At 63.5% G+C, this 26,049-nt stretch overlaps 5 protein-coding genes across 6 annotated transcripts in view; 2 read left to right on the plus strand and 3 right to left on the minus strand.

The window, feature by feature from the left end:
- Window positions 1-30: 30 nt before the first annotated feature.
- On the minus strand, window positions 31-8,985 carry CHLRE_13g572900v5 (uncharacterized protein). Of its 2 annotated transcripts, none has more exons than XM_043069404.1 (20): window positions 8,751-8,985; window positions 8,303-8,387; window positions 7,956-8,050; window positions 7,428-7,530; window positions 6,776-6,864; window positions 6,234-6,357; window positions 5,773-5,862; window positions 5,183-5,388; window positions 4,795-4,852; window positions 4,320-4,394; window positions 3,923-4,053; window positions 3,522-3,633; window positions 3,065-3,148; window positions 2,661-2,841; window positions 2,265-2,350; window positions 1,917-2,046; window positions 1,455-1,588; window positions 1,069-1,137; window positions 746-859; window positions 31-486 (listed from the first exon to the last, which is right to left on the minus strand). In XM_043069404.1, the coding sequence occupies exons 1-20, from the start codon at window positions 8,942-8,944 to the stop codon at window positions 310-312; spliced, it is 2,337 nt and encodes a 778-aa protein (XP_042917380.1). In that variant the 5' UTR covers window positions 8,945-8,985; the 3' UTR covers window positions 31-309. The 2 variants fall into 2 exon arrangements, with proteins under 2 accessions (XP_042917380.1, XP_042917379.1); XM_043069405.1 differs by having other exon boundaries at window positions 8,303-8,390; window positions 8,751-8,974.
- Window positions 8,986-9,912: 927 nt separating this feature from the next.
- On the minus strand, window positions 9,913-16,244 carry CHLRE_13g572950v5 (uncharacterized protein). The gene is made up of 4 exons (XM_043069406.1): window positions 15,697-16,244; window positions 14,949-15,323; window positions 14,666-14,736; window positions 9,913-14,424 (listed from the first exon to the last, which is right to left on the minus strand). Exons 1-4 carry the CDS (start codon window positions 15,889-15,891, stop codon window positions 12,741-12,743), a joined length of 2,325 nt encoding a protein of 774 aa, XP_042917381.1. The 5' UTR covers window positions 15,892-16,244; the 3' UTR covers window positions 9,913-12,740.
- A 105-nt stretch (window positions 16,245-16,349) lies between these two features.
- CHLRE_13g573000v5 (uncharacterized protein) lies at window positions 16,350-22,024 on the minus strand. Its single transcript, XM_043069407.1, has 10 exons — window positions 21,805-22,024; window positions 21,425-21,521; window positions 20,949-21,159; window positions 20,451-20,691; window positions 20,005-20,140; window positions 19,604-19,737; window positions 19,155-19,241; window positions 17,992-18,113; window positions 17,586-17,727; window positions 16,350-17,168 (listed from the first exon to the last, which is right to left on the minus strand). Exons 1-10 carry the CDS (start codon window positions 21,859-21,861, stop codon window positions 16,623-16,625), a joined length of 1,773 nt encoding a protein of 590 aa, XP_042917382.1. The 5' UTR covers window positions 21,862-22,024; the 3' UTR covers window positions 16,350-16,622.
- A 120-nt stretch (window positions 22,025-22,144) lies between these two features.
- CHLRE_13g573050v5 (uncharacterized protein) lies at window positions 22,145-25,411 on the plus strand. Its single transcript, XM_043069408.1, has 7 exons — window positions 22,145-22,389; window positions 22,830-22,920; window positions 23,210-23,301; window positions 23,630-23,708; window positions 23,998-24,341; window positions 24,540-24,594; window positions 24,833-25,411. The coding sequence occupies exons 1-7, from the start codon at window positions 22,334-22,336 to the stop codon at window positions 24,986-24,988; spliced, it is 873 nt and encodes a 290-aa protein (XP_042917383.1). The 5' UTR covers window positions 22,145-22,333; the 3' UTR covers window positions 24,989-25,411.
- Window positions 25,412-25,573: 162 nt separating this feature from the next.
- Window positions 25,574-26,049, plus strand: part of CHLRE_13g573100v5 (uncharacterized protein) — an 8,773-nt gene continuing 8,297 nt past the window's right edge. The window contains exons 1-2 of the mRNA XM_043069409.1: window positions 25,574-25,887; window positions 25,999-26,021. Of these exons, the coding sequence (XP_042917384.1) occupies window positions 26,019-26,021 (3 nt within the window). The 5' untranslated portion in view covers window positions 25,574-25,887; window positions 25,999-26,018. The remainder of the gene's footprint in view (window positions 25,888-25,998; window positions 26,022-26,049) is intronic.

Here is a 26,049-nt window from a genome sequence, read left to right on the forward strand (position 1 = left end):
TTCGTGCGGCGGTGGGGGCGCTCGCAATGCCATATTACGTTATGTTACAAAATTTTCTGTGCAGATTACATGCGCATGCGCGGTTCACCCATGGCCCTCGTGCATGGCCCTGCCGTTCAGACATTGGCACAACCTCCTCGCGTGCACCGCGCGCCTCCCCACCTCCACCTCCTCACACGTGCCACCGTAGCGCCTCTCCCCATTCCTCCCCTAACTCCCGACCCATCCCGAGTCCCAACCTCACCCCACAGCTCCCAACCACTCGACACACACACACAGTCTTTCCGTTTTTGTTATAACACACAGTCTTTACGCGGTCGCGGCGGCCAACAGCCCGTTGTGCTGCAACAGGGGCTTGGTGGAGGGCTCGCGGCCGCGGAAGCGCTTGAACACCTCGGCGGGCGGCACGGAGCCGCCCAGCGCCAGCACGGTGTCACGGAAGCGGGCGCCCGTGTCGCGCACCGCGGACTCGTCGTCCAGGCCGGCCTGTGCGTGTATGCGCGTGTGTGGGGGGCGAGGGGGAGTTTGCGAGGTCAGGGCAGTGGGAGCAAGGGTACAGCAAACAGCCGCCGGAAGGTAGCCATTCATGTGAAGAACGGAGTGATTAAACGGGGTGGGTAGAAGGGAGGGGGGGAGCTGGGTGCTAGATGTGGGGTGTGGGTTTGTGGGTTGGGTTGTGCAGCTCCCAGGTATCACTAGGCGTCAGTGCACCCCGGCCTCTGCTCCCCCCGGCTTCCGCGCCCACCTCCTCGAACGCATTGAAGGCGTCGGCGGACAGCACCTCGGCCCACTTGTAGCTGTAGTAGCCGGCCGCGTAGCCGCCCGCGAAGATGTGGGAGAAGGTGCACAGGAAGCGGTCCTGGAGCGGACCGAAGGCGGGGCGTTTGGGTGGGCAGAAGATGTTAATTTCAAGTAGAGGTGCGGCCAGGACTGAGGGTGGGCAGAACTGAGGGCGCACGGATGGGGCACAGGGGAACAGGTGGGAGCGGGCGCCACTCGCGCACGGGTCAAGCCCTCAGCAGCCCCGCACTGGTGGTGCCGTGAGCGCCCGGCGCCGCCTGGCCTCACCTCGGGCAGGGGCTGGCGCACCAGCGTCCGGGAGGCCACCTCCTGGTCCACGTCAAACACCGTCTTGCCCTGCGTGCACGTGTGCATGGCGGAGAGCGATGAGCGCGCGAGAGAGCACATGGCGGGTCACGCCAGGCCCAACAGGCCGAAGCGCGCGGTACGGCAGGGTGTGCGTGAACAGTGTGATAAGACGCACAACACCAGCCGTCACACATGTAAATCCACATCCACCTTTGCCACCTGCCATCCACTCCCTTCCTTGCATGGACGACTCCTCCGCATACGCATCTTACCAGGAATGGTAAAAGCCCCCACCCCTTGCAACTTTCCCCGCTCCCAAACTTTCTCCCTCCCCCTTCCCTCTCCCCCACCCCCTCGCCCCTCACCTGCCCCGGCACGAAGCGGCTGTGGAGCTCCAGGTCCACGCAGCTAAAGTGCAGCTGCCGCAGCATCATGGTGCCGCTGCGGTAGTTCTTGGCGGCCTTGAGGCGCGAGAACAGCTCCTCAGGCAGTGGCTCGCCTGGAGATGGAGGAAGAGTACTTCCATGATTAGATAGTAAGTTGGCGGGGTTCGGCGGCATGTCGAGGAAAATACCATTGCGCGATTTTGTTCGCTCGGAGCGCCCAGCGGCGACCGACGTCTGAACTTCCCTCTCTCCATGTAGCCTGCCAACCGCCACATCGATTCATCCCCGCCTCCATCCAGTTTCTCCTCCCTCTCCTCCTTCTCCCTACCCCCACCCTCCTTGCACGAACCACCCCCCCGGACCTCTCCCCGCCTGCCCCTCTCCCCCTTCCCCTGCTACCCGTGTCACCACCCCTGCTAGCCACCCTGCTCCCCGCCTCACCGGTCTCGTAGTGCTTTGCGAAGCTGTAGAGTGTGGCGCGGTCGTAGGCCCAGTTCTCCATGAACTGGCTGGGCAGTTCCACGGCGTCCCACTCGATGTTTCGGATGCCGCTGGCCATGCCCTCAGGCACCTGCACGTGATCAGTAGGGAGGGGGTGGATTGTGGGTCCTGAAAGCCGGAGCACTTGGCAGCTGCGGATGAGGTTGCGAATGAGCGGTGAGGATGCGGATGGGGACGCTGTTGTTACTTGTTGCTCCTGGCCTTTGTTGCCCGTCCCGCCCGCCACATCCAAGTGCAGTAACGGCGAACTCGTAACACAAAAGTAACAACACAGCCCGCTCGCCCCACCTCCGTGAGCATGTGCTGCAGCGCGTGCCCGAACTCGTGGAACAGGGTCTCCACCTCGCGGAAGGTCATCAGGCTGGGCTTGTCGCCTTTGGGGGTGGGGGTTAACAGGGTTGATCAGGAATAGGAATAGGAATAGGAGACAGCAGGCGTTGGATGCATGCGGAGAAAAGGGGGAAAGAGGTGCACGAGCATACTGCTTGCTGTAACTGTTATGATTGGCATTCTGATGCGAAAACAGAGGCGGGCATGAACGACGCGCATCACCAAGCGCAGCACACACGCACCGGTACAGCACTGTGCCTTGCGCCTCCCGCCTACCCGCCCACACCCTCCTCCTCCCCCTCCTCCTTCTCCCCACGCCTTCCCCCTCACCCCTCCCGCTCATCCCCCACTCACCCACGGGCTCCATCTGGTTGCACACCATGTGCGCCACCGGCAGCCGCACCGCCTGCCCCGGCGGCGCCAACAGCGAGCTCTGGCCAACCACCTCGGCCATCCAGGCGCCACCGCGCTTCTCGGCGGGGCGGGAGTAGGGGTCGAAGTAGAAGTAGGCCTTGGCCGCGCCGGCCTTCAGGACCTGTGCAGGTGATTAGGGTTAGGGGAGGAGAGGAGGGGGTTGGGAAGGAGAGGACAGGAGGAGATGGGGTTGCGGCGTGGTGGTGGGCGTGGCGGTGGGCGTGGTGGGGGAGTTGGAGAGAGGGAGGCGGTTGGCTTACGGGTTCGCCCAAGAAGCCCAGCAGTATGCGCGAGCCTCACCCCCCCCCCAGAAAGCCCCCAATTGAAAGCCCCAGGGCCCTCACCTTGAAGAAGCGCACGTCCTTGTGCCACACCGGCGCCTCGCCGTCCGCCGGCACCACCTCCACCCCGAACAGCCGGTTGGCCAACTGCGCAGTAGCAATAGCAGTGGCAGTGGCAGTAGCAGCGGCAGTGGCAGTGTCAGTAGCAGCGGCAGTAGCAGTGGGGCGCGTACAGGTTAGGTACAGCCGGCAGCGGATACTTGGCAGCAGGTATAGCGCAGCATTCCGCGTTTGTGGAAGCGCTGCATCGATGGAAGTAAGCCGTTGGTGCTGCTGGCTTTGTCCCCAGCAGGTCACACCGGACGCACAACCCCTTGCACTCAAAACCCAACGTCCCGCAAACCACCAGCACCCGCGCCCCATCGCCTACACACGCACGGCCAGAACCAACCCCACGCCACGAAACCCACCCATCCCCCTCCACCCTTTACCACACGCACAACGTCGCCTACACGCGCACCTGCCACAGGCCCTGCAGCACTGTGGGCAGTGCGAAGTAGGGCCGCAGCTCCTCATCGCTGATGTTGTACTTGGACTCACGCAGCCGCTCAGCCCAGAACGTGATGTCCCACCTGGGGTGACGGCGGCAAAGAGGACCGGGAGGGCGCGGAGCTGTCGGGATGCCAAGACACGACACGATACGTCAGGCTTCCCTCCGTCAGTGGACACGTGCCTTACTCTGTGCGTTATCTAATCCCTCGCTCCCTTTCCTATCGCCCCAACCCCACCCATCCATCCCCCAGCCCGCGCATGCACCACTCCAGCTCTCCCCCAGCCCATGTTCCCTCACCCCCCACCTGCTGTCTACCTCGCTACACTTCTCTGTACCAATCCTTGCAATCCCCCAGCCCGGGAACCCACCACTCCAGCTCTCCCTGGAACCCCTGGCTGGCTGCGTAGGCCTGCACCTCGTCGCGGTCGGCCAGCGCGGCGCCGTAGCTGGCGGCCCGCAGCTCCTCCAGCAGCGCCTCGGCCCGGGACAGGTCGGCCATCTGGGGGGAGAGGTGCAGGCGAGGTGAGGAGGTGAGGAGGTGCAGGCGAGGTGAGGAGAGGGAGGTGAGGTGAGGTGAGGTGGTATGGTGCTTTGATCCCTGTGGCGCACACAAGGCCCCACAACCCACTACCCACTACCCCCCTGATCCCCTCCCATTGCGACTTATTCGCTCCCATGTTGATGAACGGCAACCCCCCTTTGCATTGGCTGGCTGGTATTTACAACCCCCCGCCACCCCCAAAAAAGAGATCCCGGCTCCCGCACCTTGCTGGCCATGGACAGGTCGGCAAAGGAGCTGAAGCCCAGCAGCCGGGCCTTCTCGCCGCGCAACGTCAGGATCTGTTCCAGGAGGGAGGGGGAGTTACATTCATGACTAGCTAAGAAGTGAAGGCGTAGCCAGGAACAGTAGTTTAGCAGGCGCGTAGGGAGGTAGGGAGGCGGGCGTGTGAAGGAACAGATGGAGGGGAGCGCGAGGAGAGAGGGAGGCGGTGAGGGGGAGGCGGTGAGGGGGACGCAGAGAGAGGGAGGGAGAGAGGGAGTTTATGTGCCCGAGCCCAATAGATCACAAGAGCTGGAGAGAGGGAGGCGCAGGAGGAAATGAGGTGGGGACGGGTGTGGTGCGGAAGCGGTGGTGGATGCTCACGGGGGCTTCTTGCTACGTCGTGCCGTTCGCTTCACTAAACCCCGCACTTGCCGCCTTTGCCGTACGCCCACCCCCTCGCACGCAGCCATCAGTCACCTTCTCGATCAAGGGGCCGTTGTCAGCGTCACCCGAGCTGGCGCGGGTGATGTAGGCGCTGCGTGTGTGTATGTGTGACACGGGGGAGGGTGGGGCGTTGGGGAAGGGATGATGCCGAGTGCTGGTGCATCTGGAAATATAAGTTTAGAAGCGCCATGACGCGTCCAATCCAAGGCCCTTGCCCGCACGCCCCCACCCCATCCCCACCATTCTCCTCCACCCCCTCCCCCACCCCGCCTCCACCCCTCACTTGCAAACCCAACCGGCCCCACACCCTCCACCCTCCCCCTCCAGGCCGTGCTCTCCTCCTCGCTCTACTGCATTGGGTTCGGGTCTAGTTGAGGCTGGTATCTACAACCCACCCTCCCCTCCCCACCCTGTCCCTCACCGGTACACCTCCTCCCGCAGCTCGCGGTTCTTGGCGTGTGTCATGACTGGGAAGTAGGAGGGGAAGTCCAGCGTGATGAGCCAGGGGCCGGACTCGGCGGTGGCGCCGGCGTGGCCCTCGCGCGCCGCCGTCTGCGCCGCCAGCCCCAGCGAGGTGGCGGGCAGGCCTGCAACCTCCTCCGGCTGCGTCAGCAGCTTCTTGTAGGCCTGGAGGGGTGGTGGTGGTGGTGGTGGTGGTGGTGGTGGTGGTGGTTGTGGTTGTGGTTGCGGTGGTTGTGGTTGTGGTGGTGATGGCGGTGTACGTAGGGACGTCGGGCTTGGCCCCCCGGCTGCTTCTCCACGGCGCCTCGGCCCCCTCCCATAAGTTTATCGCTTGCAACTGTCTCCCCTGCCCTGTGCTCCGCCAGCTAGCCTTGATTTGGTTTAGTTCGTGCTGGTATTTACAACCCTCCTCCCGCCCTGCCTCCCCTCCCTCTGCGCCTCCCGCGCCGCCTCCCGCGCCGCCTCCCGCGCCGCCTCCCGCGCCGCCTCCCGCGCCGCCTCCCGCGCCTGCCTCCCCTCACCCCCTTCCCCCCCCCCGCCTGCCCGCACCTTGGTCGCGTCCAGCACGTTGTTGCTGAACTTGGTGGCCAGCTGCGTGAGCTCCTGCTGGATGGCGTTGAAGCGCTCCTTGGCCTCGCCCTGAGGATTGAGGGGAGGGGAGCATCAGGGGTTGCATTCATGATAAGGATAAGAGCAAGTGCGAAGAAGGTGTAGCCAGGCGCAATGAGGGAGGGGGAGGGGGCATGAGAGGTGGGGTGGGAGGAGAGAGCGGTAGGCCGGCGTGAGAGGATATGAGAGACCAACTTGATCGCCCTCAAGCACCCCTCCTTCACCCCTGGTATGCCGCCACCCAGCACGAAGCCCCGCGGGTGGCCCCAGCCCCTTGGTTCTGGGTCTTGGGCTCTTGCGATAGACTAAACCACCTCCCCCCCGGTTTAGTTTGGGCTGGTATCTAACCCCTCCTGGGTTTGGTAACACCCCCCCTCCCCCCTTTGCCCTGTCATGCCCACCTCCAGCGCCACGCCTCCCAGCACGAAGTCACGCAGCTCGTTGTCCACAATGCGGCGCTGGCCCGCAGTCAGGCCCGACCAGGCCGGGCCCTCGCGCAGAGCCTTGAACGCCTGGTACAGCGGCCTGCAGCGGGAGGATTGTGTGCAGGTACGGTATGAGAGAGAGAGAGAGAGAGCGCGGTTATAAATGCAAGCGCAAACTGGGTGTCGAGTATCGGGACACCCGCTTACCCCGCCTGCCCCCGCCCTCCTCCCGCCTCGTCCCGGTCATTGCGGATACGGGTGCCAGCCAGCTCGCGGCGGGAAGGGCCCATGCCCTCTCCGCACCCCACACAGCCAGCAGAACCGCCCATCCCTCTACCACGCCCCGACCCCGCCACGCCGCCCATCGTTGTGCTACGCCACACCCGACCCCGCCCCCAACCCGCCCCAGCCCGCCCCAACCCGCCACGCCACACGCCCCGATTCGCCCCAACCCGCCACGCCTCACGCCCCGATCCGCCCCAACCCGCCACACGCCACGCCGCGCGCCACGCACGCACTTGCTCTGGCTGAGCCTCAGCGACAGCTTGACGTTCTCCGGCTGCACCTCCTCCACCGCGGCACGCAGCTCCGGAGAGTCCTTCACACCCTGCGGGGGTCAGCGCGAGTGCTGCGTTTGTCGTGGGATGCACCGGACAAGTGTTGGTATGGATAGTGAATCGGGCTGGCGTTGCGTACCGTAAGCGCAGCGTACAGCCGCACAACGGCAGTACGGCACCCAAGGCCCCTTCCCGCCGCACCCTCCTTACACCGGGTCTGCCCCCCAGAGTCCCCACAGTTTTTCCTTGCAGCGCGACTGTTTCCTTACGGGATTGGTTCATAGTTAAGCCCCAGAGTCCCCACACCCATCATGGCGCTCTGCACCAGTGCGCCCCAACCGCCCGCCGCGCCGCCACGCGCTCCACATCCCCAGCTCCCCTGCCCACCCCGCCCACCCTGCCCCACCCTGCCCGCTGCCAGTCCTACCCCGCCCCGCCCGCCTGCCATGCCACGCCCCAACCTCCACCTACCCCCCCCTCGGTCCAGGCCCCACCCCCAACCCAACCCAACCCAACCCAACTCAACACAACTCAACACAACCCACAGTGCGCGCCCGCGCCCCTGCACCCCTGCCCCCCCCTGCCCCCCACCCCCTGCCCCCCCCCCCCGCACCTTGAGGTGGCTGACGATGCCCCACACGCGCTGGTGGCGGTCGCTGATGCGCTCCAGCGGCTCAACCAGACCCGACCAGGTCGGCTCCACAGCAGACTCCAGCCTGGGGTAGGGGGCAGAGGGGGAGGCGGGGGGCGGGGAGGGGGGCGAGGGGGCGGACAGGCTAGGCTTACACAGTGCGGCACAAGTGTGAAGGGGCGGGCCGGGCGGGCGTGATACAGGTAGGCAGGCAGGCAGGCGTCCTGCCGTCCCCGGGTGAAGCTGGACTCTGAAGGGGGGAGGGCGCCGCATCCCGACAGCACCCACAGCACCCACAGCACCCACAGCACCCACACGCCACGTCGGCTGGGGCCACGTCATAGGCAGAACATCCCACGCCCTGATGTGCCCCTTGGGAACCTACACCATGCCCATGCCCCTTGAGTTGCACCCCGACGCCCCACATGCCCTCACGCGCGCCACACGCCCTCACGTGCCCCACACGCCCTCACGCGCGCCACATGCCCCAATGCGCCCGCTCCCACCCACTTGTCAATCTCCGCGTGCAGCTGCGCCAGCAGGTGCTTCACACCCGGCACCACGTGCTCCGGCTTGACCTGGTCAAACTTGGGGAAGCTTACATCCTGCGTAGGCGTGTGTGTGGGCCGGGCAACGGGGGGATATCGCAGCTGACCGAGAGGAGAGGCATGGGCAATGGCGCATTGCCCAACCAGTAGGCTTCCCAGGCCAGCACGCTGGTGTGTTACACCAGTGCAGCTCCGTGATTGACACCCATATTTTCACAACCCTCTGCCCCCAGCCTTTCACAACGTCTGCCCCCAGCCTTTCACAACCCCCTGCCGGCAGGGGTGTCCCTGCCCGCCAGCAGCACTCACGGCGAGCAGGGGGTTGTCTGCCACAGACACAGCCGGCGCCACGGCGGCCTCCACGGCAGCGGCCTCAGCAGTCATGGCGCGAGAGCTGCTGCGATGAAAGTAGGCAGGGTTTCGAGCAGGTTGGTGGCATCCCGGCAGGCAGGCGGGCAGTCAGGCAGGCAGGCGGGCAGGCAGGCAGGCAAGGCTGGTCCGTGAGAAGGTAGTTCCTCTGGGCGCAGTAGGGTTTGGTCGACGCGAGGCCGAGCCTTGGATTTGCAAGGTGCAAGCAATGCATTGCAATCATCGTTGCGAATGCAGCAGCTCGCGACCCGCCCGGTCGTGAACCTACAGCGCGCTTTGCCGCGTTGGCCACACACATGACGCATTCAGGATCTGTGCCTTACGCTCACATGTTTCGATGGCGGATGATGATCTGTGATTTCCTGTTATGATTACGTCTGCGACTGACCTTGAGTTGAAGCGCTTTGCAGACCACACAGCAGGGGTTGATGAAAGTCCACCGAATGCGCGACGACCAGACGCGGGGACACGGGCCTCAGAGCTAGCAAAGCGCTGGGCAGAGACAACGTTGAAGCGACGAGTAGCGAGGTTTGCGGCAGGCCTCAGAGCGGACTTGCGCAGGAGCCGTGCGACGTGCATCATAGTCAGAATGAAATAAGCAATGTGCTGCAGAAAGCTTTCACAGCACTGACGTTCAGGCGAGGAAGGCTGTCAGTAATCGACGCAGACGGCGGATCCGCGAGGCCAGTGCCCATGCAGGTGGTGGGCACGCTGCGTGTGTGGCTGCCCGCGCGTCGTGACAGGACTCCTGTCGGATCCATCACCAATCCCAACCTCCCTCATTACTGATATTCCATCCGATTGTAACAGCCGTGCATACACATGGTGACACGGGGATGCCTCCAATACCATGCGCCCTCCACGCCAAATTGCATGTGCCCACCATGGCGCTTGCGTCAGAATGACATGCACAGCGGCCTTTCATATTCTCCTTGTGTCGGTGTTAGCGGGGCCCTCGGGCATCCCCTCGTCCAGGCGCCGCCCCCCCCCGGCCCCCCCCCCCCCACACACACACAGGGCCGGCGTCATGGGCCCATCGCGAATTGCAGCTTCTTGTATTATGACAAACGCTGGAAAATGAGGTTGGCTTCCCGTGTGTGTGCGGTGGGACAGGGTTGAGGCAGGTTGGCGAGGTCCCGTAGGGTGCAGCTGACGCCCATACCCCCAGCAGATGGCAATGGCAGAGCTCCTGATGCTAATCTAGATCTTTTATGGGATACGATACCTCTGCGAAGGGGCCTTGCGCCATTGCGTGATTGCGCGCACGTAGGGCCACGCAGCTGAAGCAAGCATGTACAGGCTGGCACATCTGCGCCATGTTGTGGGGCTGCACCACGGGCGCTGTCCAACTGTCCAATGAGCCGCGACTGCCGCGTTCGACAAGTCACGAAGCCTGTGGAGCGGCAGCTGTCGCTGAAATCTCGTACATCGTACCACTCCTGCCAATGTGGTCGCTCCGCCCACAACTCCGCGCCGGCTTGCCTAGCGTGCGCAGATTCGCTCCCGCCCACCCGCTGGGCAATAACGATGCGGCACCGGCCGCCTGCCTCTGCAAGCACTCCTTACACTGTTACAATGCCCTCCACGGGTGCGACATGCCCCCATGGTGTATTAGGGCCATCCGTGGCTCTCGCCAGCGCGGCGTCCCCACGAAGTTGGGCAGGTCATGCGGTTGCGCTAACTCCGCCGAGTCCGGACGCGTCGCTAAAGCGGCTTCTTTTGATGCAACTGTAAAACTAAGATTGCTCATCTACTCATACAGCACCACCGTCCCCTCTGCGCGCCCTCGCGGCGCTGATGGCTGCGATGTAAGTCCACAGCGGCATTCAATGTCTCAATCAAACGCGTGCCCTACGCCCAGGACCAAGAGGTTAAGACCGACGGCCTAAGCGGCAACAGGGGCCCACAGGAGCCATCCTCCCGTGCCGAAGTTCCGCGCCTTGGACACAACCTGCCTGGCTGCCCCCTTGCCACCCGCATCCTAAATGTAGTGTTCCCGCGCCGTCAGCGGCGCCAAGTCAGAGCGCCGTCTTTTTGGGACGTGAATCAGCCGGCTATGACGACCACAGCTTTGGGCCGTCGTCTGGCACGGGCCCAGCACACGCCCGCTACCGCCTACCAGCCCCATCAAATGAATGACACCCTCACACGTCTGCCCTTCTAAGCTTCACTTGTTGTTGTGGTACGGTACTCTCGGTAGTAGCACCACCGGCACAGGCCCCGGCAGAAGGTCTGGGTGGCGGTGCACTCGCAGAGTTCTTTCGTTCCTTCGCCGCTCACCGAGCCCCAGCCCCCGGGGGCACAGTCGCCTGCACTGAAAACGCCGATCTAATATACTGATCTCTGACAAACCAAGGCTGCTTGAAGCTCGGCCTAAAGGGACGGCACTCCATCACGGCACATCCACCGCACGGCAATTGAGCCTTCTGACTAGCCGCAACCGCGGGACCACCTGGCTTATACACTTGGCAGCAATGCCCGCGGCGCCGAAACGAGATGGTAAGATGTACGAGAATGACGAAAGGCAATGCACAGCAGCTGCAATACTCAAGAGGCCAGAAGCCCTAGCGGCTCAAATTGTCTCGTTGCCGGGTTCGAGATGCCCACAGATCCACCTGCAACAACACCCCATTAGCGCAAGACGACAAAACCGCATCATCTCATTCGCTCCTGCTGAGCAGGCATCCACAAAGACGGCACCCACGCCAGCTGCGGTGACAAGCCTTTACCGGCAACAAAGAAAGCCCTGCATGGGCAAATAATTTAATTTGCTATTATCTGCTGCTGTCCTGTATTCCGCAGATGCCTCCAGGCCTGCGCAACTTCTATTACTTGCCCATCAATCACTCCGGCGCGCCACCCTTTCTCGACCCACCGTTCATGTGCATGACCCAAGATTGCACCACACCCGCCTCCACCCGCCAGAAAGCGTCTTTAGATGTCTATACGGAGTTCATTTGAATAGCGCGGCTGACACGCCGTGCCTCATCGGAACAGAAATAAGACGGTTGCATGGCCCGTGGCTTGCAGAGCCGTACACGTTACCCATCCCACACATGCCTGGACACCCACACATATCGTAAGCTCAAGCTCCACAGAAACAAGCACCAACCTGCAGCTCTAGCAGCACGCCGGGTTATAACAGCTCTGATACTAGAAACCTATTACCGTAGCTAACACACAGGCAGTTCATGCCAGCCCCCCTCAACTCCAGGTTGCTGCAACAGCAAGCAGCAACCACCATCACCACCACCACCACCAAGGAAAATGCTAACACCAATGCCACAACGCAGCGACCACTGGCAGCGGAATCAAATCCAATTTCATTGAACAACCATAGGACTTGGCGCCACAGCCTGACGCTCAGACCACACTACTGCGTGGGCACCACAGCGTGACTATCGCTGCCACCGTGCCTCGACCGCGTCCCGGTTCTAAATGCTGCATGCCTCCGCAACCCACACCATGCATAAACAGTAAGTCACGCACAGTGCGAGCGTCTGCAGTGTCTTTCTTTCTCTGCTTACCTTGCCGCTGCTGCTAAAGGTGGAACGACCGGCGACAACTTACCATGGCCCTGCACGGACGCGTCGCCGTCACTCGAGATGAAGCCAAACGACTGCAAACGTGTGATGAAGCCGAAGCCGCATGTTTACTTTTGCCCCCTGCACCTTGCAACCCAATTACGGCTTATTCAGCTCACCCGCATAAATTACGAGCCGCCTCCAGCCATTGTCGGTCATACTCCCAGGATTTTAAACCAATGCTTCATGGCCGTTGACTGGACCAAACGCACTGCATCCTTGACCGCATCCCCGATTCCTTGGCGACTGCATGTGCACATGCACCACAAGCAGCCCCACAACAAAACCCCTCACAAACACTGCCACAACACCAAAACACCTTCCCTCCAAGGAAAATGGGGCCAGGCCCACACCACGTCATTCATTGGAATACTTTGTGCACCCCACAAACAAGCCAGCACGCCACGGCACGCCATTCTTCACTCTTCAACTATTGATCGGAACCAAGTGTCTTCAGCGCGACGTCAAACTCAAAATTGGCGCTGCACAAGGTGAGTACACGAAGGTGTGCACCAGGGACACAGGGCAGGGAACAACCGTTACTGTAAACGATGCCCGCCGCGCACGCTTCTGCAACCTTGCATTCGTTTAGGAGCTGCTGCAGCTTCAACTGCACCGTTGTTCCACTCAGAACTCAAACAGCAACATGCGTGCCATGACGGCTTATGAGTTACGAAGTTGTTGCAGCACGTGTCATCCGCATCGGTGCTACAGGCACGCACGCGGCCCTGGGACCGCGAGAGGTGGAGGCCCCGCAACCGCGCGCGCTCCGGCGCCCCCTATGCCTTTGTTAACTAGTCGGCTGCAGCGAAGAACGACGAAGGCTCCGCTGGGCTGGCAAAATAGGCATCGCAGCCATCGCCCTCCCCGCCCCACTCCGCCGTACCGCCCCACTCCGCCGTACCGCTGCCGCTATCGCCCAGCAAGCCCGCAGCTGCAGCCGCCGTGGCCACCCAGTCGTCGGCCGCTGTGCCACCGGGCGCACCTCCGCTGCTGTTGCTGTTGCTGCCGCTCCCAGTGCCGCTCTGGCCGTCCCAGGCTCCGCCACCAGCAGCGACGCCCATGGCCGTGCCTGTGCAGCTGGCCTGCGCTCGGTCAAACTCCAGCGATGTCGCCGCGGCATTGGCATTGGCATTGGCGGGCAGTAGCGGCGACAGCCGCGATCCCGCCTCAGCATAGCAGCCGCCGCCAGGCGCGGCCCCGTCACTGAAGCACAGGTCCTCAAGCGGCGACGCCAGCAGCCACAGCTCGTCATCAGCCAAGGTGGCGGCGGCGCCGCCAGCGCAGCCGCCGTCCCCTGCCCACGTCTGCTGCAGCTCCTGCAGCGGCGCCTGTGGCGCATGCACCTGCAGCGGTTGCGGCAGCAGCTGTAGCGTATGTGGCTGCGGCTGTAGCAGCTGCGGCTGCGGCATCTGCGGGTAGGCCAGCTGAGGAAGCATCGGAAGCTGGTACACCGGTTGCTGCAGGTTCAGCCCGATGTGAGCGTTCGGATGCACACGCACATGCAGGTGCGGGGTCGCCGTAGGCTGCTGCAACTGCTGTTGTTGCAGCTGCTGCTGCAGCTGCAGCTGTGGCTGCGACGCTTGCGCCCCAGTGACGCCGCCGGCGTTAGTCAGCCCAACGCCAAGCCCGAAGCCCCAGTAGTCGAAGCTGCCGGTGCCGCTGCCGCTGCTGCTGCCGCCGCCACTGGTCGCGGGCGCGGGCTGCATGGGCCATGTGGCAGACATCGGCGATTCGGACAGCCGCGGCGCCGCTGTCTGCAACGCTGCTGCTGATTGCGGCAGCTGCTGCAGCGGCGGCAGTGTGTCGGTAGCACCCTCGGCCGCGGCAGAAGCGCCAACGGCGCCAAAGCCGGAGGGGGAGGAGCTCGACTCCTGGCGCCAGCGAAGCATGTGCGCCGCCCAGTCCTGGCTCAGGTGCTGGAAGGGCTGCGGGTCACATGCCGGTTCCGCCGCCGCCGTCACCGCCGCCGCCATTGCCGCCGCCACCGCGGCAGGGCGAGCAGCGGCAGCGCCGCCTGCAGCAGCGGCACCAGCCAGCTGCTGCTGCTGCTGCTGTGGGAATACCTGGTCACCTTGCTGGATGTGGCCAACTGCAGCCGCAATCTCCGGCTCGGCTGCCGCAGCACCGAGGGCAGCAGCAGCCACGACAGCGGCTTGCGCCTGCTCCTGCGGCTGACCCTGCTGGGACTGACGCCAGTCCGACAGCGGCCCCACCAGCGCAGGGGTCAGGACCGGCAGCCTGTTGGCCTGCGGCGCCTGCTCCTGTGCCTGCGCTTGCACATGCGCCTGCGCCTGCGCCTGAACCTGCGCCTGAACCTGTGCCTGTGCCTGCACGCGCGCCTGCTCCTGTGCCTGCTCCTGTGCCTGCGCCTGCTCCTGCGCCTGCGCCTGCGCCTGCGCCTGCGCCTGCTCCCGCCGTTGCAGCATCAGCTGTTGCAGGATGGACTGGTCGTCATGCATGTGGAAGGCCTCGCCACTGTAAGCACACACACATGCACACGGTCAGTCGCTCACCCGACGGAAGCATGACGGGAGGGAGGCGAGCATACTGAGCTGCGTACACGGTCACGGACTCCATGTGGGAATGACCAAGCGCAAGCGCCTGTTTCCCCATCACATGGAAATTGTCAGTAGTAGCATGCATCAAGTGCCCACGCCAGACACAATGCTGATCAACCCAGCACCCATCTCTCGGCTAGACCCGCTGAGGTACTCACTCGGCCATCTCCAGCTCCACGCAGCGCTTGTCCTCGGAGGCGCGCACTGCCACGTCACAGCCCGCCCGCACCTGACAGCAGACATGCAAACATGTGCACCGCATGTGAACACACAAACCGTACACAAGGGTCAGGAAGTCGGGTCAGCGACAGCGACCCAAATCCCTCAGCGCCCACCATGAGTGCACAGTGCAAGGACTATGCAGGCATTCTGCCCATGCCGCATGCCGGCATGCGGCGGCATGCGAAGCGACGCAAGCACCGGCATGGCCGTTTCGCCCACCTGGAGGATCATGAACGGCAGCTGGATCTGGAGCGGCGGCGGCCGTACACACGCCAGCGCACACGAACCGCCGCCAGCACCCGCGCTTGGGGCAGACCCCGTGACAGGCGCCGAGTTCGGGTGCCCTGCTGCCGCCGTGGTGCCGGCGGCAGCTGGGGCAGCGGCGGAGCCCTCGGGCCCGCCGGCTGCCGCAGCAGCCACACAGTGCGCGAGAGTTGAGCCCACGGCGCAGTCGAGTCCCTTGTCCTGATTGCTGCACGCAGCTGAGCCGGCGCCGGCGCCCTCGCCGGCGCCTTCGGCTGCTCCGTTGAGGGTGCCGGCGCCCGCCCTGGCGAGCAGTAGGGCCTGCAGGGCGGCGTGCTGGCGCTCCAGCTCCTGAAACAAGACCAAGAAGCGGCGGCAGCGAACATACGTTCCAATTGCATACAGTGCTGCCGCCTTACTCGCAAGGTTCAAAGCTATAACTAGCTGATGTATGTGAAACGTATGTCCGCTTGTGAAATGGGCAAGCGGGGGGTGCTGCACTGCTGCTAGGACCCCACACGGGGAGACCAAGCGACCGTGCCATTCCCCTCCCACACAGCTCCAGCCATCCAGGTCCACCGCCAGGCCCCAAGTGCACCCGGTGCGAGTAAAAGCAGTCACGACAATATTTAAAGCCCCCACCGCTTTGGGCAACGGTTGACAGTTCACGGTGGTTAGTTCAGGTGGGATGTTGCACACTGCACGTACCGAGACGTCACCTCACCTGAAGTTGCTGTCGCTTTCGCTCCACCTCCTGCCGTTTCTGTGCGGTATCTGTGTCTGAGAGGCTCGCGCGCGGTGCGCTGCTGCCTTGCCACACGATGAGCTTTTTCCCTTTCCCGCCGGCCACCCGCTCAATGAGGCCCGCCGATAACATGACGTTGAGCGCATCATAGCATCGCCGTCGGATAGACTTCATGTCTCGAGCGCTGGCAGGGCCCGCAGAACTCGCAGCGCAGAGCGCATCTGCAACATCGGCATATGTAGTCGTCGACCGCGCTCTGACCTGCTCGACAACCTGGCTGCTGAAGAACCGCAGACCTCCAGCTCCGCCTGCGGCTGAGGCGCCGCTGGGCTTCGTCGACGCAGCATGCTGTTTGGCTTTTTTCCGTTCGCTCATCCAGATAGGCGATATGTGTATCTATGGACACAAAACAGCACCAGGAGTGCAAACGGAGGGTTGGTCGCTCAGAGGCCTGCGCAGGCACACTGTAAAAATATCTGTGGGTAAAGCGCTATAGTCCTCTGTTCGACTGCGCAAGCACTTGTCAGTACGATTTAAAGCTGAGCAGTGAGCGGCGCCGGGGAAAGATGCATTAGGCACTCGGAAAGTGCGACGAGGTGAGTCCCCCAAGCACACCCCCCGCGGCGAATGTGCGGGAAACAAAGTTACAATGACAGCTCAGTGAAGCATGATCGAATCTTTTGCATACGAGTAACGTTGTCGCGATCGACGCAGAAGCGAACTTTCCCGCGTGCCCGCCCCGCAACGTCCCGCAACCGTCGAGCACCGCCTTCGCCCTGAAGTCCCCCTGCAGCCGCAAGCACCATTTCCAACATTCATAGACACACGCTCGTCGTTCACGCAGGCTTCCACCACCCGACACCCCTACTGGCCATGGTCATGCCGCGGCACAGCACACCGCAATCCTACGTCGATGCGGCAGCCGTCGCCGCACTAGCCGCAGGCTGCAACGACTGCAGGTACCTCTGTGCGGCCTCCAAGATGCCAACCACCCCAGAGATGTAGATCCCCGCAAAGTGCTGTAACGTCGAACGCTGCTGCTCCTCTGCTGCTGCCGCTGCTATTGCTGGCGCGTGGCCACCGCACTCCCGCAGGCGCGCGGCACACGCCGCCGCCGGCGCCAGCAGCTCGCCCACTCGCTTCTGCAGCAGCGCTAGAGCCGCGGCGTCGAGCGTCGTCGCCGCCGCGCCCTCCTTGCTCGCCCCATCCTGCGCCGCCGTTTGCAGCGGCGCCGTCAGTCGCGCCTTCAGCTGTGCCGGCGGCAGTGCCTTGAGCCCCCGGAGTTGATCCGTAGACGCCGCCAGCACACGAGCCGCCGCCAGCAGCGATGGCGACACGCAAGCAGACGCGGCGGCGCCCGGCGGCGGCAGCCGCAGCCGGTGGCCCTCCAGGCTGGTGCCGGCGGCGGCCAGCAGCGCTCTCCGGTCGGTGCCAGACGGCCCAGACGGCATCTGCATTGCGGTTTCCAAAACGTTGGAGGTCAAACGTTGCGAGTCAAATGCGGAGGACACGCGGAAGACCAGGCGGCTATCCCCAGTGTTGTTTCAACCCTTGCTGCGCGCCTCCGTACCCGCCTCTCACGTCAATGACCATCGCCAGCCAGGCTGATCATGGGAGAGCTGGCACCCGCGCCGTGCATCGCCTGTGCGGCCCCGCCCTGCCGGCTGCGGTGACGCTGGACACACACGCCGCACCACGCCTTCGTTCTTCTTCCCCCTTCCCCCTTCCCCTTCCCGTTTCCTTCCATCCCCCTAGTTTGGCTTGGTTTCGTTTGGTTTGGGCTGGTATCTATACACCCCCCCTCTTCAATGCATCCTGTACCGCTTTCCCAAACATCATTTCACCCCCCCCCCTATACACACACACACCTTGAGCTCCCCCAGCTCGACCTCATCCACAGGGTTGTCTGGCAGCGCGAAGCCGTAGAACAGCAGGAGCTTGGAGTTGGGGTACGGCCCGTACGACAGAAACAGCTGGCGGCCTCGGGCGCAGGGGCGGAAGGCACGAACCCTGGGAGACGGGGTTGGCGGCGCGTGTAGGAGCGCGGTGAGGCATTGGGCGAGGGCGGGTTGAAGCGGACACAGGCAAAACCGACACGGATATACGGTTGGACGTGTGGCCAGTGCCAGTCAGGCAGCACCTGCAGCTGGTCCCAGGACACACACCCGGCCGCGCGCACCCGCATGCATGCGCGTCTGTTTGCCAGCCAGCCAACCTCACACAATAGGGCCGCACACCCCGCCCGCATTCTGAGGCTCCGGAGCGCCCGCCCACCTGAGTCCGCGGCTGGCTGGGTCCACCTTGCTGAAGTGCACCACGTGCGGCAGCGGGTGGTGGTTCATGAGGCCCAGGTAGGGAACCAGGCAGGTGCGGATGTCGCCGGCGGCCACCTGAACCTGCGGGGGATTGGGGGGGGGGGGGGGTTCAGTGTTTCCAAAACCGGGTACTAGTACCCATTCGGGTACTGAGAAAATAATTCGCCTAAATTGACGCGGGCACTGGAAACTAATTATTGGGGCCTCGAGTACCCACACGGGTACCAAAAATTTAATCCGCCGGACCCTATACTACCCGGGCCCCCCCCGCAAATACTACTTGCTATTCCCGTACGCAGCAGCCCTGAAGCACTGGCGTGACAGTGCCGAGTTCCGCTGGGCGGACTAAGCTGTGGCGGGGCTGCTGGCCTGGCCTGGATTAAGGCACATAGTAATTGTGGTGAATGTGGGTGTGCTGACTGATGCAGGAAGCTGCATGTAGCGGGGCGGAAACTGTTTTGGGCTGGCTGATACTCAAGATTTGGAAGCAAGACAGGACGATTTGGCAAGACTTAAACGCATGCAATTCACTCACTCTGGTATGGTCGTGAAAAACAAATTTCGGGGGGGCTTCCGCCCCCCCGAACCCCCCCTACAAAGGGGAGACGGGGCCTTCGGCCCCCGGGTACTGGAAGTAAAATGTCTTGAGCAGGCAGGTACCCGTGGGGTACTATAACGCTAATACCTTGTATAAGCTTTTGGAAACACTGGGGGGGGGGTGTAAATGCTGGCCCAAACTAAACCAAGCCAAAACTACGGGGGGGAGTCGTTCATGTAAGGACGGAGTGAATAAATTACAAGTGTAAGGTGCCGACGTCCAGTGCTGGAGGGGGCGGGGTAGGCGGAGCGTTGGCGGTACAGCATGGCGCTCAGCGTGTGCGCGTACTGCATGTGCGTGCATTGTGTTGCAGGGCTCAGGGGCAGTCCGCTGGGGCCCGTGCGTTTCACTTGTAGAGGCCCACCACTCTGTGCTCTCCGTCCCGTCCCGTCCCGCCCCAGCCCGCCCCGCCGCCGCTCCGTCCAGAACTGCGTATCCAGGAGAATGAAGCTGTTTGCGTCCACTCATGAGAATGTTACCCCTAAAACTCCACATACCGCGTACACACGCGCACACACGCGCACCTGTATGCCGTACGAGTACCACAGCTCGGCCGCCCACAGGTACGACTCCCAGCTGAACCAGTGAGGCTGGAAGTAGTCCGGGTAGGCCTGGGGGTGAGGGGTGAGGGGAGGGAGGGCGGGAGGGGAGATGGGTTGGATCGAAGGATAGGGTTGAGAGGAGGAGGGCTTGGAAAAGAGGAGAAATGAAGGACTGAAAGGGTGAAGGGTTGGCCAAGACTGGGCAGACGGCTGGGTAGGCACGTGGTGGGCAGGACCGCCGTGATCCGGTGGTGGTTGATGCGGGGGTGGGCATGCATGCGTATACAGTGTTCGACACACCGTACGGCAGCAGTACGGCAGCAGGGCGGCAGCAAGGCGGCAGCAGCCCCCCAGTTGCTGGACCCGTCTGGGCCGCTGCCTTCGGTCCCGCCGTTAGTTGCAAGCAAGCGCCCGCTCCGCCCACCCCCCACCTTGAGGAGCGACTCGAAGGCCGGCTGCGACGCGGCGAACGCCTCCGCCAGGTGCCGCCGCGCCTGGCCCGCCTCCGCCGCCAGCGGCGAACCCGCCAGCGCGGCATCTACGTCCGCGTCAGACGCGGACAGCACTGCGGCGCGGCGAGGGGCAGCGTGCGAAGGGGGGCGGCGTGTGGACTTGCACACAAGATGACGGATTGCGCCTCACGAGCTCCTAATGGATGGCACCCCCGTCCCTTCACCGCCCCACCGCCCCACTCATGCGGCTACCTCCCAAGTTTAGCCGGGGGCTGGCTCTCGTAATCCCAACCTGCCGATCAGCTCCTCCCGGCTGCGGACGCACTCATCTCACCCTCCTTGTCCAAATCCCATCTTTACCTGAGAGCTCTGCGCCCTACCTGTGGAGAAGCGCTGCGGCAGCGATGCCCACCAGGCCGCCGCCGGCGCCTCGGGCTCCCGCCGCTCCACACACGTCCATATGAGCGCAACGGAGTCGTCGCCCAGGCCCAGGGGCAGAGCAGTCAGCACCTTGCCCTGTGAGCGCGTGCGTGCGGGCGTGCGGGCGTGCGTGTGTGGGGTCGGGTTTCGGGCGAAGCAACGTGTGCAAACGTGAGGGAGGCACGGGTGCACTGTGGGGGTGGCTGAGCAGCATTGAAGCAGCCGGGCGCCTGCGGGTGTGCTCCGAGGGCCGGCCTGACAGCACCTACCCGCCTGCTCACTACGGTCATGCAGACTGAGCCTCCACTGCGACCGCCGGCAACAACATGCCGCCGCCACGTCACTTGCGCCTTGCGGCTCCGGCACCCCCACCCCCCACCCCCACCCCCACCCCCACCCCACCCACCAGGTCGGACTCCTTCGCCGTCTCGTACGACATGAGCAGCTCCACGGGCACGTGCAGCACCACATCGCCCGGGCCCACACCCGTGTCGGCACGCAGCCCGCGCAGCGGCGGCGCCCGCGTGGCCGCTTCCCCAGACCCGGCCCCACCTCCGGCAACAGCTGCGGGGGCTACGGCGGCGGGGGCTGCGGCGGCGAAGAGGGCGGGTGAGCCCATAGCCTTGAGGCCCTTGTCCGTGCACCACCTGCGTCACCCAGACCCGCCGGGGTGCATGTGTGGGCAGCGGGGCACGTGCCAGTGAGCAGCTGCATGCAGCCCCATGCCGCTGCTGATGGCTCTGCTGTGACATCGCGATTGCTAGGCACCTGGTTTGGCTATGTGCCTGTGGAAACCGACCCCTGCTGATGCACCCCAGCAGCCCAAAGGCCCCATGCCGCCTCGCAGACACGCCAACGCACCGTCCCTGCCACCGACACGCCTGCAGATGTATGCAACGCTCACCGCTGCAGTGCCGCCTCCGCCGAGGCCTCCTCAAACGTGCGCCCCGAAGAGCTCGGTTCCTCCCCCTCGCCCTGCGCCCCCGCCTCTGCCTCCGCCTCCACTCCCTGCTGCCGCTGCTGCTCGGGCGGCGCCAGTGCGCCCAGGCGGGTGCAGTAGTCCGCACACAGCGCATGCAGCTCCGCCACGTCAGCAGCGCCGCCGCGGCACACGACTGCGCGGCGGGGGACGGGAGCGGGTGGTGGGCAGATGGTGAGATGGGGTGGCGTGTGTGTTTCACTACCATGCGTCGGGAGCATGCACTGGGAATGGTAAGGTGGGGCCGCTAGCAACTGCAGTGGCTGCCACAGGCGCCGTGTCTGAGTAGCTGGCAGCCGAGTCCGCAGTTCGGCGCCGGGTCTGGCTTGCCAAGCAACTTAAGAGGATGTGCGGCAGCATAATTCAGAGCTCGGAGCGCCCAGCCTTGCCCAGGTTCGCACCTGCTTGGTGGTCCAGCAGCCAGGACAGCGCCGCGGCCTCATTGCGGGCGCTGATGGGCCGGGAGAAATCGGGTTTGGGGTCCCAATACGCCTCCTCCTGCAGGGGGTGCAAGCGAATGGTACGGTATGCTATTGTTGCGGAGCTGTGCTGCTCACGGCATCCTGCACTCTGAAACCTGCACAAAGTGCTATGAGTGATGAATTGGGGGTACTGTGGCTTCACCGGGGTTGGTTAGGCGCATGTACCCGTTTGCCGCGCAAGGGATGCTGCTGGCGGAGAGTCTTGCGGGGACCCTAGGCAGGACCCGAGGGGCCAGGTCCCACAGGCGCCTCGCTTCCCCTTTCCCCTTGGCCCATCCATGCTCCCCGCAATCTCCTACCTCTGATAGGCATTTCTGACGCGCGTTTATCAGCGCCTTTGACACAGCGCTGGCCATCGCGACAATGGTCCACGGACCAAAGCGTCAGCTCGAGCACTGCCAAAGCTGATTATACGATCTTATCGATGGATGAAGCTGTATGCAGCTTGTAAAGCTTACAAAACAGCGCGTAAGTGTGGCGGCGGCCAACTTACGGCCGCAGGCTCCAATGCATGTTTAGACTAATGTTTTGCCTGTTGATAATGGTGTTTTATCATGAAAAAGTTTTGGTGACTTGACATGGGGCTTCTGGAGAAGGAAAACCAATTGGGTTTCGCTGAGGGTCGCCATTTCCTTGCGACATAAGGACAAAAGTTATACAGTTGAAAGAGATAGTCGGTTTAACAGTTCTTCTGCTGCATAACACGACAAGTACTCTGCTTGCGGCGTACCTCGTGTGCGCGGCCTGCAACTAATTAGCTCAGCTTGTTATCAACTCAACTAGCGTGTTGGCGGCCCCCGCGGGGGCGCGCCTGTGTGTTAGCCAAAGATGACGGCCCTAGCAAATGCAATTAAGCGCAAGACGCACAAGGAGCGCGCGCAACCGTAAGTATGGGCGGCTCTATGTGATTGGAGACGTGACGGCGTGGCTGGGTTGTCTACTATGCTTGGGCGTCGGCAGGGTTGGCTGGTGGCAGTCGGAAGGCTGCAGCTCACGCGACGCCCACCCTCTGAACTTCCGCGGGGGTTTAGGGCACGGGTTTAGGGGATAAGGGACGTCCATCCGGGGCCTTGCTGACGAAGGCGCAAGCAGAGTGCAAGCCTCACCTAGGGGGTGCATAGGTGCGGTCCTGCCAGTGCCGGTATGCCAGCTGCAAAGGACAGAAGCACGGGGGTGGCTCCTGAAGCGCCCCTGCCGCCGGCGTACCGGCGTTGCAAACAGCAATTGCAGCGGCAGAAGCAGCAGCATTACCAGCATCACCAGGGGGCCAAACTGCATGCCGCTGGACCTGACAGCAGCCAATCACACGACACACCGCCCACAGGGCCGCCCGCAAGAAGTATGGCCTGCTGGAAAAGCACAAGGACTATGTGCAGCGCGCGCGCAACTTCCACAAGAAGGAGAAGACCCTGCAGGTGGGATGTGAGGCTCGGGGCGTTGGGGCTGCACACGGCAGTGACGGGGGTGGGGATGGGGTTGCGGACATGCCGGAAAGCCGGGGGTATGGGGTGTGCCCCGTTGGCGTGCCGTCGGCCTGCACCTTCAATGTACGGCCCATGCGGTCTGCTTCAATCAGCCTGCAGCACGTGTGCTGTCGGGGTCTGCCTTGTTGTGTTAGCGCGTATGCCCGGGCGCGCGCCTGGTCATGCCACCTCACCACCTCTGTCGTTGCTGCCGCGTGCTTGTATCAACAAAATTCCCCAGGCGCTGAAGCGCAAGGCCGAGGAGCGCAACCCCGATGAGTTCTACTTTGCAATGGAGAAGGCTCGGACCAAGGACGGCGTGCACGAGGGCCGGTGAGGGGTGGAGGGGTGGGCCGTTGAAGGGGCGAGGAGTGGAGGGCGAGGAGTGGTGGGCCGGTGAGGGGCGAGGAGTGGAGGACTAGGAGTGAGGGGCGAGGAGTGGAGGGCCCGCGAAGCTGCGACAAGGAGGGAAGTGCGCAAGGGTAACGGGAGGTGGGGTCTGGGGCTGCATGTGCCTTCAACGTGGGACACCAGCCCTGCAACCCCAAGCCCGCTCCACCTCCCGACCAACTGCCTCCTCGTCCTGCTGCTCCTCCTGCTGCTCCTGCTGCTGCTAACGCTGCTGCGAACGCTCCTCCTGGTCTTCCTGTTGCTGCTGCAGACTGACGCAGGCCAACAAGTACAGTCAGGAGGAGCTGGCGCTGATGCGGAGCCAGGACGTCAAGTACCTGTCCATGAAGGTGGGGAGGGGTTACAAGCATGATTGTTAATACAGTGAAGGCGGGTGGGATAGTTCATTCCAGAACCCAAAGCAAGCCAACCTAGTGAACCCGTGAAGGTGGGTGGGCAGGGGGCGAGGGGGAGCACACGGCGCGGCGCAGCACGCGGCGCGGGCGCACAAGCTAGCCACTACGGAAGGCAAAACCTTGCACCGCATGCTGCTCCTCCCGCTGATGCAACTTGCCCCATGCTATCCTACCTGCCCTCGCTCTGGTCTGTGTGAATCCCTCGCTCACTTTCTTGATGCAGGCGACCAGCGATGCCAACAAGGCGCAGCGGCTGAAAGAGTCCCTGCACTTTATCGGCGTCACGAACACCTCCGTGTCCGCCGCCGCCACCGCCGCGGTCGCCGCCAAGCCCGGAAAGAAGGGCGCCGCGGCCGCGGCGTCAGCCGCCGCCGCGGCCCCCGGCCCGCAGCCGCAGCGGCACACGGTGTTTGTGGACAGCGCGCAGGAGGCGCGGGAGTTTGATGCCGCCAAGTACTTTGACACGCCCGCTGAGCTGCTGGACCGCACGTTCAACCGGCCGCGCAAGGAGCAGCTGGCAGACCGGGGCGCGGTGACGGGCGCCAAGAGCCTCAAGGGGGTGGAGAAGTGAGTGGGGTGGGGTCGTATGAAGGGGCGGCGGTGCCCAGAGGGTGCCGTTGGGCCATACCCTGGGCTACACCATGCGTATCCATGGGTGCCCTCAACTCCACCCACCCCTCCAGCCATGTCCTGGCCCTGTTCCCATTGCCTGGACCTTGCAATCCCGCCAACCCCCGCCCCCCACCCCCACCCCACCCCGCTCAGGCGCAAGTACGCGGCGTACAAGGAACTGGAGCAGCGTACACAGCGCGGCGGCAAGGTACGGCAAGCGCGTGTGTGTGTGTGTCGCGCCGGGGCGTCGGGTAGAGTGTTGAAAAGGAGGGCGTGGCCGCAGTCGGTTGGCATGCGCCCTGCCCTGCAACGCGAGAGCGCTTTCTCTGCCACAAAACGACCGGTCCATGTGTCTGTGCCTGTGATCCACTCACGCGCCGCTTTGAGCTCATGCGGAACAATGATTTCTTCTCACCGCAAAACCCACGCACTGTGCGGTGCCGCAGGTGGGCAAGCTTGCTCAGCACCTGGCGTACGAGAAGACGGTGGCGCACGCCAAGGGGCGCAAACGGAAGCTGGGAGCCAAGGAGCTGGCGGCAGCTGGGCTGGACCCGGAGGCAGCAGGCAAGGTGTTTGTGTGGAAGCGCGAGCGGAAGAGGTAGAGTCTCAAGGGGCGGTTTTGTGGCGTGGGTTTGTGTAGGCTGGCGGGTTGGGTTGTTGTGGTGGTGGTCATGGCGGTCGTGGCGGTTGAGGCGGTGCTGGCTGGGCCGCGGGTGCGCCGGCCGCATGGGGGCGGCAGGGTTTGACAGGGAGAGGGGCGGGGATTTGGCGACAGTGTGGTGTGCGATTCAGGTGAGCTGACGGAGGGAGCATTGGTCTGAGCAACCTGCGGTATATGCAAGGCAAAGCCAAGACTTAGGGTTATCATGGACGCTGGTATCGGGACTGGGGAGGTAACAGCGGCTGTACGTTGGCCACTGAGGCGGTTCTGGAGCGTGTAGGTTTGGTGTGCGTGCACGCTGCAAAGCCTCGAGCTGCCGCAGCGGTTGATGCCCAATTTCAACGCAATGTAACCTGCCCTTTGCTGTGGCTTTGCTTCCGCGGGGAGGGGACTTCGGGAGATGCTGGGGCCATCGGGTCAGATCGGGTTCTAGATGGGCTCAGCACGTGCTGTGGCCCTTCCGCGATGACCCTCGTTGCGGACTGCTGTTGCATCCGATAAAAAGTGCCCTGCATTTCGTCGAACACCAAAATACGCGAACCCGGAGCAACTTCCTCTCGACACACAGACCGACAAGCTTTCGGGTTCGATTCGCGCTGCTTCTGCCAGTAAACTTCTGTCGTAACGCTTCCTGTTGGGGGCCTCCTGCATCATCGGCCATGGACATTTACTAGACTATATAGTAGAGCCGCGAGACGCTTTGTATTGGCCTGAGTGCGGCTAGGGCTCTCGCCCGGCGGAAGCGCGCTGGTCCCAAAATGGCCGAGTTTTCCATCGGATACTTGATGCTATGTATCGGATTGGTCATATGCTCTGGCATTTGCTCAGGTCTTACACTGGGTGAGTGCGCGGGCAACTGGCGCGCAGAGAGACTGTTTGGTTTCGTCCCTATTTCGCGCGAGCAAAGCGTGTGCATTTCACCCGCCCGCAATCCCCTCCTTCTATGTACAGGGTTGCTGTCCTTGGACATGATGGTGGGTGCGTGGCGAGGTTGAGAAGGTA

Source organism: Chlamydomonas reinhardtii, chromosome 13 (genome assembly GCF_000002595.2).
Source record: "Chlamydomonas reinhardtii strain CC-503 cw92 mt+ chromosome 13, whole genome shotgun sequence".
Lineage (NCBI taxonomy): Eukaryota > Viridiplantae > Chlorophyta > Chlorophyceae > Chlamydomonadales > Chlamydomonadaceae > Chlamydomonas > Chlamydomonas reinhardtii.

Excerpts from the sequence above, each read along its gene's own strand:
- CHLRE_13g572900v5 (XM_043069404.1), bottom strand. The coding sequence starts at position 8,944 with ATGATGCACGTCGCACGGCTCCTGCGCAAGTCCGCTCTGAGGCCTGCC. Across the intron at positions 7,531-7,955 it reads CTGCACGCGGAGATTGACAA|GCTGGAGTCTGCTGTGGAGC; the intron begins GTGGGTGGGAGC and ends CCCCTACCCCAG. Across the intron at positions 6,865-7,427 it reads GCATCGTCAGCCACCTCAAG|GGTGTGAAGGACTCTCCGGA; the intron begins GTGCGGGGGGGG and ends TGACCCCCGCAG.
- CHLRE_13g572950v5 (XM_043069406.1), bottom strand. The coding sequence starts at position 15,891 with ATGAAGTCTATCCGACGGCGATGCTATGATGCGCTCAACGTCATGTTA. Across the intron at positions 15,324-15,696 it reads GAAAGCGACAGCAACTTCAG|GAGCTGGAGCGCCAGCACGC; the intron begins GTGAGGTGACGT and ends GTCTTGTTTCAG. Across the intron at positions 14,425-14,665 it reads GTGGAGCTGGAGATGGCCGA|TGGCGAGGCCTTCCACATGC; the intron begins GTGAGTACCTCA and ends GTGTGCTTACAG.
- CHLRE_13g573000v5 (XM_043069407.1), bottom strand. The coding sequence starts at position 21,861 with ATGGCCAGCGCTGTGTCAAAGGCGCTGATAAACGCGCGTCAGAAATGC. Across the intron at positions 20,141-20,450 it reads CGGCGAAGGAGTCCGACCTG|GGCAAGGTGCTGACTGCTCT; the intron begins GTGGGTGGGGTG and ends ACGCGCTCACAG. Across the intron at positions 19,242-19,603 it reads CCTTCGAGTCGCTCCTCAAG|GCCTACCCGGACTACTTCCA; the intron begins GTGGGGGGTGGG and ends CCTCACCCCCAG.
- CHLRE_13g573050v5 (XM_043069408.1), top strand. The coding sequence starts at position 22,334 with ATGACGGCCCTAGCAAATGCAATTAAGCGCAAGACGCACAAGGAGCGC. Across the intron at positions 23,709-23,997 it reads TCAAGTACCTGTCCATGAAG|GCGACCAGCGATGCCAACAA; the intron begins GTGGGGAGGGGT and ends TTCTTGATGCAG. Across the intron at positions 24,342-24,539 it reads AGCCTCAAGGGGGTGGAGAA|GCGCAAGTACGCGGCGTACA; the intron begins GTGAGTGGGGTG and ends CACCCCGCTCAG.